The following is a 21,987-nucleotide window of genomic DNA, read 5'->3' as shown; positions in this document are numbered from 1 at the left end:
ATGATATACCATAATATACCATAATATACCATAGGATACCATAATATACCATAGGATACCATAAGATACCATAAGATACCATAATATACCATAATATACCATAGGATACCATAGGATACCATAATATACCATAATATACCATAGGATACCATAGGATACCATAAGATACCATAGGATACCATAATATACCATAATATACCATAAGATACCATAATATACCATAGGATACCATAGGATACCATAAGATACCATAGGATACCATAATATACCATAATATACCATAGGATACCATAATATACCATAAGATACCATAGGATACCATAATATACCATAGGACACCATAATATACCATAGGATACCATAATATACCATAATATACCATAGGATACCATAAGATACCATAGGAAACCATAATATACCATAATATACTATAATATACCATAGGATACCATAAGATACCATAGGATACCATAAGATACCATAATATACCATAATATACCATAGGATACCATAATATACCATAGGATACCATAGGATACCATAATATACCATAGGATACCATAATATACCATATGATACCATAATATACCATAATATACCATAGGATACCATAAGATACCATAGGAAACCATAATATACCATAGGATACCATAATATACCATAATATACCATAATATACCATAGGATGCCATAATATACCATAGGATACCATAATATACCATAGGATACCATAAGATACCATAGGAAACCATAATATACCATAGGATACCATAATATACCATAGGATACCATTAGATACCATAGGAAACCATAATATACCATAATATACCATAGGATACCATAAGATACCATAAGATACCATAATATACCATAATATACCATAGGATACCATAATATACCATAGGATACCATAATATACCATAGGATACCATAATATACCATAAGATACCATAATATACCATAATATACTATAGGATACCATACTATACCATAATATACCATAATATACCATAAGATACCATAGGATACCATAATATACCATAATATACCATAATATACCATGAGATACCATGATATACCATAATATATCATAAGATACCATAAGATACCATGATATACCATAATATACCATAATATACCATAGGATACCATAAGATACCATAGGAAACCATAATATACCATAGGAAACCATAATATACCATAAGATACCATAGGATACCATAAGATACCATAATATACCATAGGATACCATAGGATACCATAAGATACCATAGTATACCATAAGATACAATAGGATACCATAATATACCATAAGATACCATAATATACCATAGGATACCATAAGATACCATAGGATACCATAATATACCATAAGATACCATAATATACCATAGTATACCATAATATACCATAGGATACCATAGGATACCATAATATACCATAGGATACCATAATATACCATAGGATACCATAAGATACCATAGGATACCATAAGATACAATAGGATACCATAATATACCATAATATACCATAAGATACCATAATATACCATAATATACCATAGGACACCATAATATAACATAATATACCATAAGATACCATAATATACCATAATATACCATAAAATACCATAAGATATTTTAAGATACCATAAGATACCATAATATACCATAATATACCATAGAATAACATAAGATACTTTAAGATACCATAAGATACTTTAAGATACCATAAAATACCATAATATACCATAAAATACCATAAGATATTTTAAGATACCATAAGATACCATAAGATACCATAATATACCATAAGATACCGTAGGATACCATAGGATACCATAATATACCATAATATACCATAGGATACCATAGGATACCATAAGATACCATAGGATACCATAATATACCATGATATACCATAATATACCATAATATACCATAGGATACCATAATATACCATAGGATACCATAAGATACCATAAGATACCATAATATACCATAATATACCATAGGATACCATAGGATACCATAATATACCATAATATACCATAATATACCATAATATACCATAGGATACCATAAGATACCATAGGATACCATAATATACCATGATATACCATAATATACCATAATATACCATAGGATATCATAGGATACCATAAGATACCATAGGATACCATAAGATACCATAAGATACCATAGGATACCATAAGATACCATAAGATACCATAATATACCATAATATACCATAAGATACCATAATATACCATAAGATACCGTAGGATACCATAGGATACCATAATATACCATAATATACCATAGGATACCATAGGATACCATAAGATACCATAGGATACCATAGGATACCATAATATACCATAATATACCATAGGATATCATAGGATACCATAAGATACCATAGGATACCATAAGATACCATAAGATACCATAGGATACCATAAGATACCATAAGATACCATAATATACCATAAGATACCGTAGGATACCATAGGATACCATAATATACCATAATATACGGCCCCCCCTTCTCCTCCCTTTTCTCTCTTTTGTCCATGTTGCAGCATCCTTTGCCGGACACCGGAACCTGCAGGTGGTCGTGGGTGGCTTGTAGCTTGCATTACGGAGCACAAGTCTTTTCCTGACCCTGCACCCCAACCTGGGACTTGCTGATTGGGCCGGAGCTTCGGGAGCTGTGTGCTGGCCTGCGGTCCCCACCCCCGGTCATCCCGTTGCTGCTTCCACCTGCCTGCTGTGCTGTTGCCGTCCCTGACCCACCAGTCTGGCCCTCGGCAGGAGGGTCCCCCCTGATGAGCCTGGTCCTGCTCAAGGTTTCTTCCCTCCTAAAGGGGAGTTTTTCCTTGCCACTGTTTGGCTTAAGGTTTTTCTCCCACTAGGGGAGTTTTTTACCTGCCATTGTTTATGTAATATCTGCTCGGGGGTCATGTTCTGGGTATGGGTCTCTGTAAAGCGTCTAGAGACAACTCTGTTGTATTAGACGCTATATAAATAAAATTGAATTGAATTGAATTAATATACCATAGGATACCATAGGATACCATAAGATACCATAGGATACCATAATATACCATGATATACCATAATATACCATAATATACCATAGGATACCATAATATACCATAGGATACCATAAGATACCATAATATACCATAATATACCATAGGATACCATAGGATACCATAATATACCATAATATACCATAATATACCATAATATACCATAGGATACCATAAGATACCATAGGATACCATAATATACCATGATATACCATAATATACCATAATATACCATAGGATATCATAGGATACCATAATATACCATAGGATACCATAGGATACCATAAGCTACCATAGGATACCATAATATACCATAGGATACCATAATATACCATAAGATACCATAGGATACCATAATATACCATAGGACACCATAATATACCATAGGATACCATAATATACCATAGGATACCATAGGATACCATAAGATACCATAGGATACCATAATATACCATGATATACCATAATATACCATAATATACCATAGGATACCATAATATACCATAAGATACCATAATATACCATAGGATACCATAGGATACCATAAGATACCATAGGATACCATAATATACCATAATATACCATAAGATACCATAGTATACCATAGGATACCATAGGATACCATAAGATACCATAGGATACCATAATATACCATAATATACCATAGGATACCATAATATACCATAAGATACCATAGGATACCATAATTACCATAGGACACCATAATATACCATAGGATACCATAATATACCATAATATACCATAGGATACCATAAGATACCATAGGAAACCATAATATACCATAATATACCATAATATACCATAGGATACCATAAGATACCATAGGAAACCATAATATACCATAATATACCATAGGATACCATAAAATACCATAGGAAACCATAATATACCATAAGATACCATAGGATACCATAAGATACCATAATATACCATAGGATACCATAAGATACCATAATATACCATAGGATACCATAATATACCATAGGATACCATAATATACCATAATATACCATAGGATACCATAAGATACCATAGTATACCATAAGATACAATAGGATACCATAATATACCATAAGATACCATAATATACCATAGGATACCATAAGATACCATAGGATACCATAATATACCATAAGATACCATAATATACCATAGTATACCATAATATACCATATGATACCATAGGATACCATAATATACCATAGGATACCATAATATACCATAGGATACCATAAGATACCATAGGATACCATAAGATACAATAGGATACCATAATATACCATAATATACCATAAGATACCATAATATACCATAATATACCATAGGACACCATAAGATACCATAGGATACCATAAGATACCATAATATACCATAGTATACCATAATATACCATAGGATACCATAATATACCATAATATACCATAGGATACCATAAGATACCATAGGATACCATAAGATACCATAATATACCATAGGATACCATAAGATACCATAATATACAATAAGATACCATAATATACCATAAGATACCATAGGATACCATAAGATACCATAATATACCATAAGATACCATAATATACCATAAGATACCATAATATACCATAATATACCATAATATGCCATAAGATACCATAATATACCATAATATACTATAAGATACCATAGGATACCATAGGATACCATAATATACCATAATATACCATAGGATGCCATAATATACCATAGGAAACCATAATATACCATAGGATACCATAAGATACCATAATATACCATAGGATACCATTAGATACCATAGGAAACCATAATATACCATAATATAACATAGGATACCATAGAATACCATAGGATACCATAAGATACCATAGTATACCATAATATGCCATAGGATACCATAATATACCATAGTTTTCAATTCAATTCAATTCAATTTTATTTATATAGCGTCTAATACAACAGAGTTGTCTCTAGACGCTTTACAGAGACCCATACCCAGAACATGACCCCCGAGCAGATATTACATAAACAATGGCAGGTAAAAAACTCCCCTAGTGGGAGAAAAACCTTAAGCCAAACAGTGGCAAGGAAAAACTCCCCTTTAGGAGGGAAGAAACCTTGAGCAGGACCAGGCTCATAAGGGGGGACCCTCCTGCCGAGGGCCAGACTGGTGGGTCAGGGACGGCAACAGCACAGCAGGCAGGTGGAAGCAGCAACGGGATGACCGGGGGTGGGGACCGCAGGCCAGCACACAGCTCCCGAAGCTCCGGCCCAATCAGCAAGTCCCAGGTTGGGGTGCAGGGTCAGGAAAAGACTTGTGCTCCGTAATGCAAGCTACAAGCCACCCACGGCCACCTGCAGGACAAAAGAGAGAAAAGGGAGGAGAAGGGGGGGGCAGCAACGGGATGACCAGGGGTGGGGACCGCAGGCCAGCACACAGCTCCCGAAGCTCCGGCCCAATCAGCAAGTCCCAGGTTGGGGTGCAGGGTCAGGGAAAGACTTGTGCTCCGTAATGCAAGCTACAAGCCACCCACGACCACCTGCAGGTTCCGGTGTCCGGCAAAGGATGCTGCAACATGGACAAAAGAGAGAAAAGGGAGGAGAAGGGGGGGCCAGCACAAGAAACTACAGGAGCGACTCTGACACACTAAAGTTTACACTACCTAGAGATTTACCAACACCAGCTAGAGGTTTACTAAACACTAACTATAGGCTTTACTAAACAGAAAGGTTTTAAGTTTAGTTTTAAAGGTGGAGGTGGAGTCAGCCTCCTTAACCCAGATTGGAAGTTGGTTCCAAAGTAATGGTGCCTGATAGCAGAACGCCCGCCCTCCAAATCTACATTTAGATACTCTAGGAACTACGAGTAAACCTGCACTCTGAGAACGGAGAGCTCTGACAGGAACATAAGGCACTATCAGGTCTTGCAAATAATGCGGAGCTAAGCCGTTTTGGGCTTTATACGCAAGTAATAAAATTTTAAATTGGATTCTGAATTTTACGGGTAACCAATGGAGCGACGCTAACACTGGAGAGACGTGGTCTCTCCTGCTAATTCCTGTCAGTACTCGTGCTGCTGCATTTTGGATCAGCTGGAGCCTATTCAGCAAATTACTTGGACATCCTGCTAACAACACATTACAGTAATCTAGTCTAGAAGATACAAACGCATGAACTAGTTTTTCTGCATCACTCTGTGAGAGGATTTTCCTAATCTTTGCAATATTACGGAGATGGAAAAAGAAATAGTATACCATAAGATACCATAGTATACCATAATATACCATAATATACCATAGGATACCATAATATACCATAGGATACCATAAGATACCAAAGGATACCATAGGATACCATAGTATACCATAATATACCATAATATACCATAATATACCATAGGATACCATAATATACCATAGGATACCATAAGATACCATAGGATACCATAAGATACCATAAGATACCATAGGATACCATAAGATACCATAATATACCATAGGATACCATAGGATACCATAAGATACCATAGGATACCATAATATACCATAATATACCATAAGATACCATAATATACCATAGGATACCATAGGATACCATAACATACCATAGGATACCATAATATACCATAGGATACCATAATATACCATAAGATACCATAGGATACCATAATATACCATAGGATACCATAAAATATCATAAGATACTTTAAGATACCATAAGATACTTTAAGATACCATAAGATACCATAATATACCATAAAATACCATAAGATATTTTAAGATACCATAAGATACCATAAGATACCATAATATACCATAATATACCATAGAATACCATAAGATACTTTAAGATACCATAAGATACTTTAAGATACCATAAAATACCATAATATACCATAAAATACCATAAGATATTTTAAGATACCATAAGATACCATAAGATACCAGAATATACCATAAGATACCGTAGGATACCATAGGATACCATAATATACCATAATATACCATAGGATACCATAGGATACCATAAGATACCATAGGATACCATAATATACCATGATATACCATAATATACCATAATATACCATAGGATACCATAATATACCATAGGATACCATAGGATACCATAAGATACCATAATATACCATAATATACCATAGGATACCATAGGATACCATAGGATACCATAATATACCATAATATACCATGATATACCATAGGATACCATAAGATACCATAGGATACCATAATATACCATGATATACCATAATATACCATAAGATACCATAATATACCATAGGATACCATAGGATACCATAAGATACCATAGGATACCATAAGATACCATAAGATACCATAGGATACCATAAGATACCATAGGATACCATAAGATACCATAATATACCATAGGATACCATAAGATACCATAAGATACCATAATATACCATAATATACCATAGGATACCATAGGATACCATAAGATACCATATGATAGCATAAGATACCATAAGATACCATAGGATACCATAATATACCATAGGATACCATAATATACCATAATATACCATAGGATACCATAGGATACCATAAGATACCATAGGATACCATAATATACCATAATATACCATAAGATACCATAATATACCATAGGATACCATAGGATACCATAAGATACCATAGGATACCATAATATACCATAATATACCATAGGATACCATAATATACCATAAGATACCATAGGATACCATAATATACCATAGGACACCATAATATACCATAGGATACCATAATATACCATAATATACCATAGGATACCATAAGATACCATAGGAAACCATAATATACCATAATATACTATAATATACCATAAGATACCATAATATACCATAGGATACCATAGGATACCATAAGATACCATAGGATACCATAATATACCATAATATACCATAGGATACCATAATATACCATAAGATACCATAGGATACCATAATATACCATAAGATACCATAATATACCATAGGATACCATAGGATACCATAAGATACCATAGGATACCATAATATACCATAATATACCATAAGATACCATAATATACCATAGGATACCATAGGATACCATAAGATACCATAGGATACCATAATATACCATAATATACCATAGGATACCATAATATACCATAAGATACCATAGGATACCATAATTACCATAGGACACCATAATATACCATAGGATACCATAATATACCATAATATACCATAGGATACCATAAGATACCATAGGAAACCATAATATACCATAATATACCATAATATACCATAGGATACCATAAGATACCATAGGAAACCATAATATACCATAATATACCATAGGATACCATAAAATACCATAGGAAATCATAATATACCACAAGATACCATAGGATACCATAAGATACCATAATATACCATAGGATACCATAAGATACCATAATATACCATAGGATACCATAATATACCATAGGATACCATAATATACCATAATATACCATAGGATACCATAAGATACCATAGTATACCATAAGATACAATAGGATACCATAATATACCATAAGATACCATAATATACCATAGGATACCATAAGATACCATAGGATACCATAATATACCATAAGATACCATAATATACCATAGTATACCATAATATACCATATGATACCATAGGATACCATAATATACCATAGGATACCATAATATACCATAGGATACCATAAGATACCATAGGATACCATAAGATACAATAGGATACCATAATATACCATAATATACCATAAGATACCATAATATACCATAATATACCATAGGACACCATAAGATACCATAGGATACCATAATATACCATAATATACCATAGTATACCATAATATACCATAGGATACCATAATATACCATAATATACCATAGGATACCATAAGATACCATAGGATACCATAAGATACCATAATATACCATAGGATACCATAAGATACCATAAGATACCATAAAATACCATAAGATACAATAAGATACCATAATATACAATAAGATACCATAATATACCATAAGATACCATAGGATACCATAATATACCATAAGATACCATAATATACCATAAGATACCATAATATACCATAAGATACCATAATATACCATAAGATACCATAATATACCATAATATGCCATAAGATACCATAATATACCATAATATACTATAAGATACCATAGGATACCATAGGATACCATAATATACCATAATATACCATAGGATGCCATAATATACCATAGGAAACCATAATATACCATAGGATACCATAAGATACCATAATATACCATAGGATACCATTAGATACCATAGGAAACCATAATATACCATAATATAACATAGGATACCATAGAATACCATAGGATACCATAAGATACCATAGTATACCATAATATGCCATAGGATACCATAATATACCATAGTATACCATAATATACCATAATATACCATAGGATACCATAATATACCATAGGATACCATAAGATACCAAAGGATACCATAGGATACCATAAGATACCATAAGATACCATAGGATACCATAAGATACCATAATATACCATAGGATACCATAGGATACCATAAGATACCATAGGATACCATAATATACCATAAGATACCATAGGATACCATAAGATACCATAATATACCATAGGATACCATAGGATACCATAAGATACCATAGGATACCATAATATACCATAATATACCATAAGATACCATAATATACCATAGGATACCATAGGATACCATAACATACCATAGGATACCATAATATACCATAGGATACCATAATATACCATAAGATACCATAGGATACCATAATATACCATAGGACACCATAATATACCATAGGATACCATAATATACCATAATATACCATAGGATACCATAAGATACCATAGGAAACCATAATATACCATAATATACCATAATATACCATAGGATACCATAAAATACCATAGGAAACCATAATATACCATAATATACCATAGGATACCATAAGATACCATAATATACCATAGGATACCATAAGATACCATAATATACCATAGGACACCATAATATACCATAATATACCATAGGACACCATAATATACCATAAGATACCATAAAATATCATAAGATACTTTAAGATACCATAAGATACTTTAAGATACCATAAGATACCATAATATACCATAAAATACCATAAGATATTTTAAGATACCATAAGATACCATAAGATACCATAATATACCATAATATACCATAGAATACCATAAGATACTTTAAGATACCATAAGATACTTTAAGATACCATAAAATACCATAATATACCATAAAATACCATAAGATATTTTAAGATACCATAAGATACCATAAGATACCAGAATATACCATAAGATACCGTAGGATACCATAGGATACCATAATATACCATAATATACCATAGGATACCATAGGATACCATAAGATACCATAGGATACCATAATATACCATGATATACCATAATATACCATAATATACCATAGGATACCATAATATACCATAGGATACCATAGGATACCATAAGATACCATAATATACCATAATATACCATAGGATACCATAGGATACCATAATATACCATAATATACCATAATATACCATGATATACCATAGGATACCATAAGATACCATAGGATACCATAATATACCATGATATACCATAATATACCATAAGATACCATAATATACCATAGGATACCATAGGATACCATAAGATACCATAGGATACCATAAGATACCATAAGATACCATAGGATACCATAAGATACCATAAGATACCATAATATACCATAATATACCATAGGATACCATAGGATACCATAAGATACCATATGATAGCATAAGATACCATAAGATACCATAGGATACCATAATATACCATAGGATACCATAATATACCATAATATACCATAGGATACCATAGGATACCATAAGATACCATAGGATACCATAATATACCATAATATACCATAAGATACCATAATATACCATAGGATACCATAGGATACCATAAGATACCATAGGATACCATAATATACCATAATATACCATAGGATACCATAATATACCATAAGATACCATAGGATACCATAATATACCATAGGACACCATAATATACCATAGGATACCATAATATACCATAATATACCATAGGATACCATAAGATACCATAGGAAACCATAATATACCATAATATACTATAATATACCATAGGATACCATAAGATACCATAGGATACCATAAGATACCATAATATACCATAATATACCATAGGATACCATAATATACCATAGGATACCATAGGATACCATAAAATACCATAATATACCATAAAATACCATAAGATATTTTAAGATACCATAAGATACCATAAGATACCAGAATATACCATAAGATACCGTAGGATACCATAGGATACCATAATATACCATAGGATACCATAGGATACCATAAGATACCATAGGATACCATAATATACCATGATATACCATAATATACCATAATATACCATAGGATACCATAATATACCATAGGATACCATAAGATACCATAAGATACCATAATATACCATAATATACCATAGGATACCATAGGATACCATAATATGCCATAATATACCATAATATACCATAATATACCATAGGATACCATAAGATACCATAGGATACCATAATATACCATGATATACCATAATATACCATAATATACCATAAGATACCATAATATACCATAGGATACCATAGGATACCATAAGATACCATAGGATACCATAAGATACCATAAGATACCATAGGATACCATAAGATACCATAAGATACCATAATATACCATAATATACCATAAGATACCATAATATACCATAGGATACCATAGGATACCATAAGATACCATAGGATACCATAATATACCATAATATACCATAGGATACCATAATATACCATAAGATACCATAGGATACCATAATATACCATAGGACACCATAATATACCATAGGATACCATAATATACCATAGGATACCATAATATACCATAATATACCATAGGATACCATAGGATACCATAAGATACCATAGGATACCATAATATACCATAATATACCATAAGATACCAGAATATACCATAGGATACCATAGGATACCATAAGATACCATAGGATACCATAATATACCATAATATACCATAGGATACCATAATATACCATAAGATACCATAGGATACCATAATATACCATAGGACACCATAATATACCATAGGATACCATAATATACCATAATATACCATAGGATACCATAAGATACCATAGGAAACCATAATATACCATAATATACTATAATATACCATAGGATACCATAAGATACCATAGGATACCATAAGATACCATAATATACCATAATATACCATAGGATACCATAATATACCATAGGATACCATAGGATACCATAAAATACCATAATATACCATAAAATACCATAAGATATTTTAAGATACCATAAGATACCATAAGATACCAGAATATACCATAAGATACCGTAGGATACCATAGGATACCATAATATACCATAATATACCATAGGATACCATAGGATACCATAAGATACCATAGGATACCATAATATACCATGATATACCATAATATACCATAATATACCATAGGATACCATAATATACCATAGGATACCATAAGATACCATAAGATACCATAATATACCATAATATACCATAGGATACCATAGGATACCATAATATACCATAATATACCATAATATACCATAATATACCATAGGATACCATAAGATACCATAGGATACCATAATATACCATGATATACCATAATATACCATAATATACCATAAGATACCATAATATACCATAGGATACCATAGGATACCATAAGATACCATAGGATACCATAAGATACCATAAGATACCATAGGATACCATAAGATACCATAAGATACCATAATATACCATAATATACCATAAGATACCATAATATACCATAGGATACCATAGGATACCATAAGATACCATAGGATACCATAATATACCATAATATACCATAGGATACCATAATATACCATAAGATACCATAGGATACCATAATATACCATAGGACACCATAATATACCATAGGATACCATAATATACCATAGGATACCATAATATACCATAATATACCATAGGATACCATAGGATACCATAAGATACCATAGGATACCATAATATACCATAATATACCATAAGATACCATAATATACCATAGGATACCATAGGATACCATAAGATACCATAGGATACCATAATATACCATAATATACCATAGGATACCATAATATACCATAAGATACCATAGGATACCATAATATACCATAGGACACCATAATATACCATAGGATACCATAATATACCATAATATACTATAGGATACCATAAGATACCATAGGAAACCATAATATACCATAATATACTATAATATACCATAGGATACCATAAGATACCATAGGATACCATAATATACCATAGGATACCATAGGATACCATAATATACCATAGGATACCATAATATACCATAGGATACCATAATATACCATAATATACCAAAGGATACCATAAGATACCATAGGAAACCATAATATACCATAGGATACCATAATATACCATAATATACCATAGGATGCCATAATATACCATAGGATACCATAATATACCATAGGATACCATAAGATACCATAGGAAACCATAATATACCATAGGATACCATAATATACCATAATATACCATAGGATACCATTAGATACCATAGGAAACCATAATATACCATAATATACCATAGGATACCATAAGATACCATAAGATACCATAATATACCATAGGATACCATAATATACCATAGGATACCATAATATACCATAGGATACCATAATATACCATAAGATACCATAATATACCATAATATACTATAGGATACCATACTATACCATAATATATCATAAGATACCATAGGATACCATAATATACCATAATATACCATAATATACCATGAGATACCATAATATACCATAATATATCATAAGATACCATAAGATACCATGATATACCATAATATACCATAAGATACCATAAGATACCATAATATACCATAGGATACCATAATATACCATAGGATGCCATAATATACCATAGGATACCATAATATACCATAGGAAACCATAATATACCATAGGATACCATAATATACCATAATATACCATAGGATACCATTAGATACCATAGGAAACCATAATATACCATAGGATACCATAAGATGCCATAGGATACCATAAGATACCAAAGGATACCATAGGATACCATAGTATACCCTAATATACCATAGGATACCATAAGATACCATAAGATACCATAATATACCAAAGGATACCATAGGATACCATAGTATACAATAATATACCATAGGATACCATTAGATACCATAGGAAACCATAATATACCATAATATACCATAGGATACCATAAGATACCATAGTATACCATAAGATACCATAGTATACCATAATATACCATAATATACCATAGGATACCATAATATACCATAGGATACCATAAGATACCAAAGGATACCATAGGATAACATAGTATACCATAATATACCATAGGATACCATAATATACCAAAGGATACCATAGGATACCATAGTATACCATAATATACCATAGGATACCATAATATTCCATAGGATACCATAAGATACCATAAGATACCATAGGATACCATAAGATACCATAAGATACCATAATATACCATAATATACCATAAGATACCATAATATACCATAGGATACCATAGGATACCATAAGATACCATAGGATACCATAATATACCATAATATACCATAGGATACCATAATATACCATAAGATACCATAGGATACCATAATATACCATAGGACACCATAATATACCATAGGATACCATAATATACCATAGGATACCATAATATACCATAATATACCATAGGATACCATAGGATACCATAAGATACCATAGGATACCATAATATACCATAATATACCATAAGATACCATAATATACCATAGGATACCATAGGATACCATAAGATACCATAGGATACCATAATATACCATAATATACCATAGGATACCATAATATACCATAAGATACCATAGGATACCATAATATACCATAGGACACCATAATATACCATAGGATACCATAATATACCATAATATACCATAGGATACCATAAGATACCATAGGAAACCATAATATACCATAATATACTATAATATACCATAGGATACCATAAGATACCATAGGATACCATAAGATACCATAATATACCATAATATACCATAGGATACCATAATATACCATAGGATACCATAATATACCATAATATACCATAGGATACCATAAGATACCATAGGAAACCATAATATGCCATAGGATACCATAATATACCATAATATACCATAGGATGCCATAATATACCATAGGATACCATAATATACCATAGGATACCATAAGATACCATAGGAAACCATTAGATACCATAGGAAACCATAATATACCATAATATACCATAGGATACCATAAGATACCATAAGATACCATAATATACCATAATATACCATAGGATACCATAGAATACCATAGGATACCATAATATACCATAGGATACCATAATATACCATAAGATACCATAATATACCATAATATACTATAGGATACCATACTATACCATAATATACCATAATATACCATAAGATACCATAGGATACCATAATATACCATAATATACCATAATATACCATGAGATACCATAATATACCATAATATATCATAAGATACCATAAGATACCATGATATACCATAATATACCATAAGATACCATAAGATACCATAATATACCATAGGATAACCATAATATACCATAGGATGCCATAATATACCATAGGATACCATAATATACCATAGGAAACCATAATATACCATAGGATACCATAATATACCATAATATACCATAGGATACCATTAGATACCATAGGAAACCATAATATACCATAATATACCATAGGATACCATAAGATGCCATAGGATACCATAAAATACCAAAGGATACCATAGGATACCATAGTATACCCTAATATACCATAGGATACCATAAGATACCATAAGATACCATAATATACCAAAGGATACCATAGGATACCATAGTATACAATAATATACCATAGGATACCATTAGATACCATAGGAAACCATAATATACCATAATATACCATAGGATACCATAAGATACCATAGTATACCATAAGATACCATAGTATACCATAATATACCATAATATACCATAGGATACCATAATATACCATAGGATACCATAAGATACCAAAGGATACCATAGGATAACATAGTATACCATAATATACCATAGGATACCATAATATACCAAAGGATACCATAGGATACCATAGTATACCATAATATACCATAGGATACATAATATTCCATAGGATACCATAAGATACCATAAGATACCATAGGATACCATAAGATACCATAAGATACCATAATATACCATAATATACCATAAGATACCATAATATACCATAGGATACCATAGGATACCATAAGATACCATAGGATACCATAATATACCATAATATACCATAGGATACCATAATATACCATAAGATACCATAGGATACCATAATATACCATAGGACACCATAATATACCATAGGATACCATAATATACCATAGGATACCATAATATACCATAATATACCATAGGATACCATAGGATACCATAAGATACCATAGGATACCATAATATACCATAATATACCCATAAGATACCATAATATACCATAGGATACCATAGGATACCATAAGATACCATAGGATACCATAATATACCATAATATACCATAGGATACCATAATATACCATAAGATACCATAGGATACCATAATATACCATAGGACACCATAATATACCATAGGATACCATAATATACCATAATATACCATAGGATACCATAAGATACCATAGGAAACCATAATATACCATAATATACTATAATATACCATAGGATACCATAAGATACCATAGGATACCATAAGATACCATAATATACCATAATATACCATAGGATACCATAATATACCATAGGATACCATAATATACCATAATATACCATAGGATACCATAAGATACCATAGGAAACCATAATATACCATAGGATACCATAATATACCATAATATACCATAGGATGCCATAATATACCATAGGATACCATAATATACCATAGGATACCATAAGATACCATAGGAAACCATTAGATACCATAGGAAACCATAATATACCATAATATACCATAGGATACCATAAGATACCATAAGATACCATAATATACCATAATATACCATAGGATACATAATATACCATAGGATACCATAAGATATACCATAGGATACCATAATATACCATAAGATACCATAATATACCATAATATACTATAGGATACCATACTATACCATAATATACCATAAGATACCATAGGATACCATAATATACCATAATATACCATAATATACCATGAGATACCATAATATACCATAATATATCATAAGATACCATAAGATACCATGATATACCATAATATACCATAAGATACCATAAGATACCATAATATACCATAGGATACCATAATATACCATAATATACCATAGGATGCCATAATATACCATAGGATACCATAATATACCATAGGATACCATAATATACCATAGGAAACCATAATATACCATAGGATACCATAATATACCATAATATACCATAGGATACCATTAGATACCATAGGAAACCATAATATACCATAATATACCATAGGATACCATAAGATACCATAGTATACCATAATATACCATAATATACCATAGGATACCATAAGATACCATAGTATACCATAATATACCATAATATACCATAGGATACCATAAGATACCATAGTATACCATAATATACCATAATATACCATAGGATACCATATGATACCATAGTATACCATAATATACCATAATATACCATAGGATACCATAATATACCATAGGATACCATAAGATACCAAAGGATACCATAGGATACCATAGTATACCATAATATACCATAGGATACCATAAGATACCATAAGATACCATAATATACCAAAGGATACCATAGGATACCATAATATACCATAGGATACCATTAGATACCATAGGAAACCATAATATACCATAATATACCATAGGAATACCATAGGATACCATAAGATACCCATAGTATACCATAAGATACCATAGTATACCATAATATACCATAGGATACCATAATATACCATAGGATACCATAATATACCAAAGGATACCATAGGATAACATAGTATACCATAATATACCATAGGATTACCATAATATACCATAGGATACCATAAGATACCAAAGGATAACCATAGGATAACATAGTATACCATAATATACCATAGGATACCATAAGATACCAAAGGATACCATAGGATACCATAGTATACCATAATATACCATAGGATACCATAATATACCATAATATACCATAATATACACATAATATACCATAGGATACCATAAGATACCATAGGATACCATAAGATACCATAGGAATACCATAAGATACCATAAGATACCATAATATACCATAGGATACCATAGGATACCATAATATACCATAGGATACCATAATATACCATAATATACCATAAGATACCATTATATACCATAAGATACCATAGGATGCCATAAGATACCATAGGATACCATAATATACCATAATATACCATAGGATACCATAATATACCATAAAGATACCATAGGATACCATAATATACCATAGGACACCATAATATGCCATAGGATACCATAATATACCATAATATACCATAGGGATACCATAAGATACCATAGGAAACCATAATATACCATAATATACCATAATATACCATAGGATACCATAAGATACCATAGGAAACCATAATATACCATAATATACCATAGGATACCATAAAATACCATAGGAAACCATAATATACCATAAGATACCATAGGATACCATAAGATACCATAAAATACCATAGGATACCATAAGATACCATAATATACCATAGGAATACCATAATATACCATAGGATACCATAATATACCATAATATACCATAGGATACCATAAGATACCATAATATACCATAGTATACCATAATATACCATAGGATACCATAAGATACCAAAGGATACCATAGGATCCCATAGGTATACCATAATATACCATAGGATACCATAAGATACAATAGGATACCATAATATACCATAATATACCATAGGATACCATAATATACCATAGGATACCATAAGATACCATAGGATACCATAAGATACCATAGGATACCATAAGATACCATAAGATACCATAATATACCATAATATACCATAGGATACCATAATATACCATAGGTACCATAAGATACCATTAGTATACCATAAGATACCATAGGATACCATAATATACCATAAGATACCATAATATACCATAGTATACCATAATATACCATAGGATACCATAGGATACCATAATATACCATAGGATACCATAATATACCATAGGATACCATAAGATACCATAGGATACCATAAGATACAATAGGATACCATAATATACCATAATATACCATAAGATACCATAATATACCATAGGACACCATAAGATACCATAGGATACCATAAGATACCATAATATACCATAGTATACCATAATATACCATAGGATACCATAATATACCATAATATACCATAGGATACCATAAGATACCATAGGATACCATAAGATACCATAATATACCATAGGATACCATAAGATACCATAAGATACCATAAAAATACCATAAGATACAATAAGATACCACAATATTCCATAAGATACCATAATATACCATAAAATACCATAGGATACCATAAGATTACCATAATATACCATAAGATACCATAATATACCATAAGATACCATAATATACCATAAGATACCATAATATACCATAATATGCCATAAGATACCATAATATACCATAATATACTATAAGATACCATAGGATACCATAGGATACCATAATATACCATAAGATACCATAAGATACCATAGGATACCATAATATACCATAATATACTATAAGATACCATAGGATACCATATGTTAACCCTGACGCTGGTCAGTTTGACATCATCAGGTCATGTGACTCCTTGTCTCCTCCTGATTGGCTGTTTATTTTTCTGCAGAGGAAACTCCACGACCGCCGGACGCTGTCCATGTACTTTGTGAGTATTTCCTGCCGGATATATAAAAAAAAAAATATATATATATATAAATAATTTAAAAAGATTAAAAAAATAAAAATATATGTATAAAAAAAAATTATATATATATATAATATATATATATACATATACAGAGCGGTCCCGGTTTCTCATGCTGTCCTTGTCTCTCAGCCCATGAAGGTCCAGCAGGACTCGTTTGAGGAGCGGTTCGAGTCCCTGTCTGGGTCTGAGCCCTGGTCCGGGTCCGGTCCGGGTCCCTGGAACCCCTGGACCCCCCAGACCCGCCGGCCCCCCCAGAACCAGGACCAGAAGCCAGGACCAGGACCGGGACCAGAGCCAGGACAGGACCGGGACCAGAACCGGAGCCGCTCTACGAGGAGGTCGGGGACTTCGGTCTCCAGGTCCTCAAGTCCTCTCCCAGACCAGCTTCAGGTCCAGCGGCGCCGCAGAGACCCGGGAGGTCCGGGACCAGCCGGTGAGGCTGGTTCCCCTGGAGGACGACCCGGAGGAACCAGGGGGCGGGGCCAGAGGAGCCGGGGGCGGGGCCAAGGCCGCGGGGAGGCGGAGCCTGATGATCTGCTCGCCGTCGCAGGAATTACTGCTGCAGGGAACTTTCCTCCGCCTTCGGAGGGAGCTGTGAGGAGGAGGAGGGGCTAGAGGAGCTGGGGGCGGGGCTAGAGGAGCTGGGGAGGAGCCTGGGGAGGGGGCGGGGCCAGAGGAGGAGCCATACGATGTCTGAAGTGGAGACATTTCTAGTCTCCTCCGGTCTGGACTTTAGGGGCGGAGCTGCGTTCTGATTGGGCTCGGTCGTCGTGACGTCATCACCTGGCGGAGCCGCAATGTTGGAAGCTAGCTTAGCTGCTAGCTTACCTGCTCTCCGGACCGCTGTGTACAGACAAGCCTCGTCTTACTTGTAACTAGCGCTGGGACGGTACGTTAACTCACCATTCAATACTGTGGTGATACGTGGCCACGATCACCATAATATCACCATAATAACCATAATATCACCATAATAACCATAATATCACCATAATATCACCATATCTACCATATTCTATATATTGTAAGAAATCTCATCAACGATATATAATGTGACTTAAAAGAAAAAAATACCCATAAAAAGGAAAACGTCTGTAGTTCTGCATTTATTTAATGCCAAAACTTCCTACAATTACAAATAAAGTGAATTGAATATTTCCTCTCTGCTGCAAGTCTGGTAAATGTAAACTCTGTTGGACACATTAAAGTCCATGAACACTTTTAACATGTTTTATATAAAGTCCATGAACACAGAGACACAACAATATATTGGACTATCGATTTTTTCCCACCACTACTAAACAAACAAAACCTTCCTCAAGTAAACACAAACAAACATTAACCCCAA

At 32.5% G+C, this 21,987-nt stretch overlaps 1 protein-coding gene across 1 annotated transcript in view; it reads left to right on the top strand.

Moving 5' to 3' along the window:
• Positions 1-21,253, top strand: part of LOC133446702 (arf-GAP with Rho-GAP domain, ANK repeat and PH domain-containing protein 3-like) — a 158,271-nt gene extending 137,018 nt beyond the window's left edge. Inside the window, 4 exon segments of the mRNA XM_061724693.1 lie at positions 20,559-20,597; positions 20,769-20,803; positions 20,938-21,010; positions 21,013-21,253. Coding sequence (XP_061580677.1) covers positions 20,559-20,597; positions 20,769-20,803; positions 20,938-21,010; positions 21,013-21,237 — 372 coding nt within the window. The 3' untranslated portion in view covers positions 21,238-21,253.
• Positions 21,254-21,987: the final 734 nt, after the last annotated feature.

Source organism: Cololabis saira, chromosome 7 (genome assembly GCF_033807715.1).
Source record: "Cololabis saira isolate AMF1-May2022 chromosome 7, fColSai1.1, whole genome shotgun sequence".
Classification (NCBI taxonomy): domain Eukaryota; kingdom Metazoa; phylum Chordata; class Actinopteri; order Beloniformes; family Belonidae; genus Cololabis; species Cololabis saira.
The sequence above is the reverse complement of the archived record's forward strand: the minus strand, read 5'-3'. Positions and strand labels throughout refer to the sequence as shown.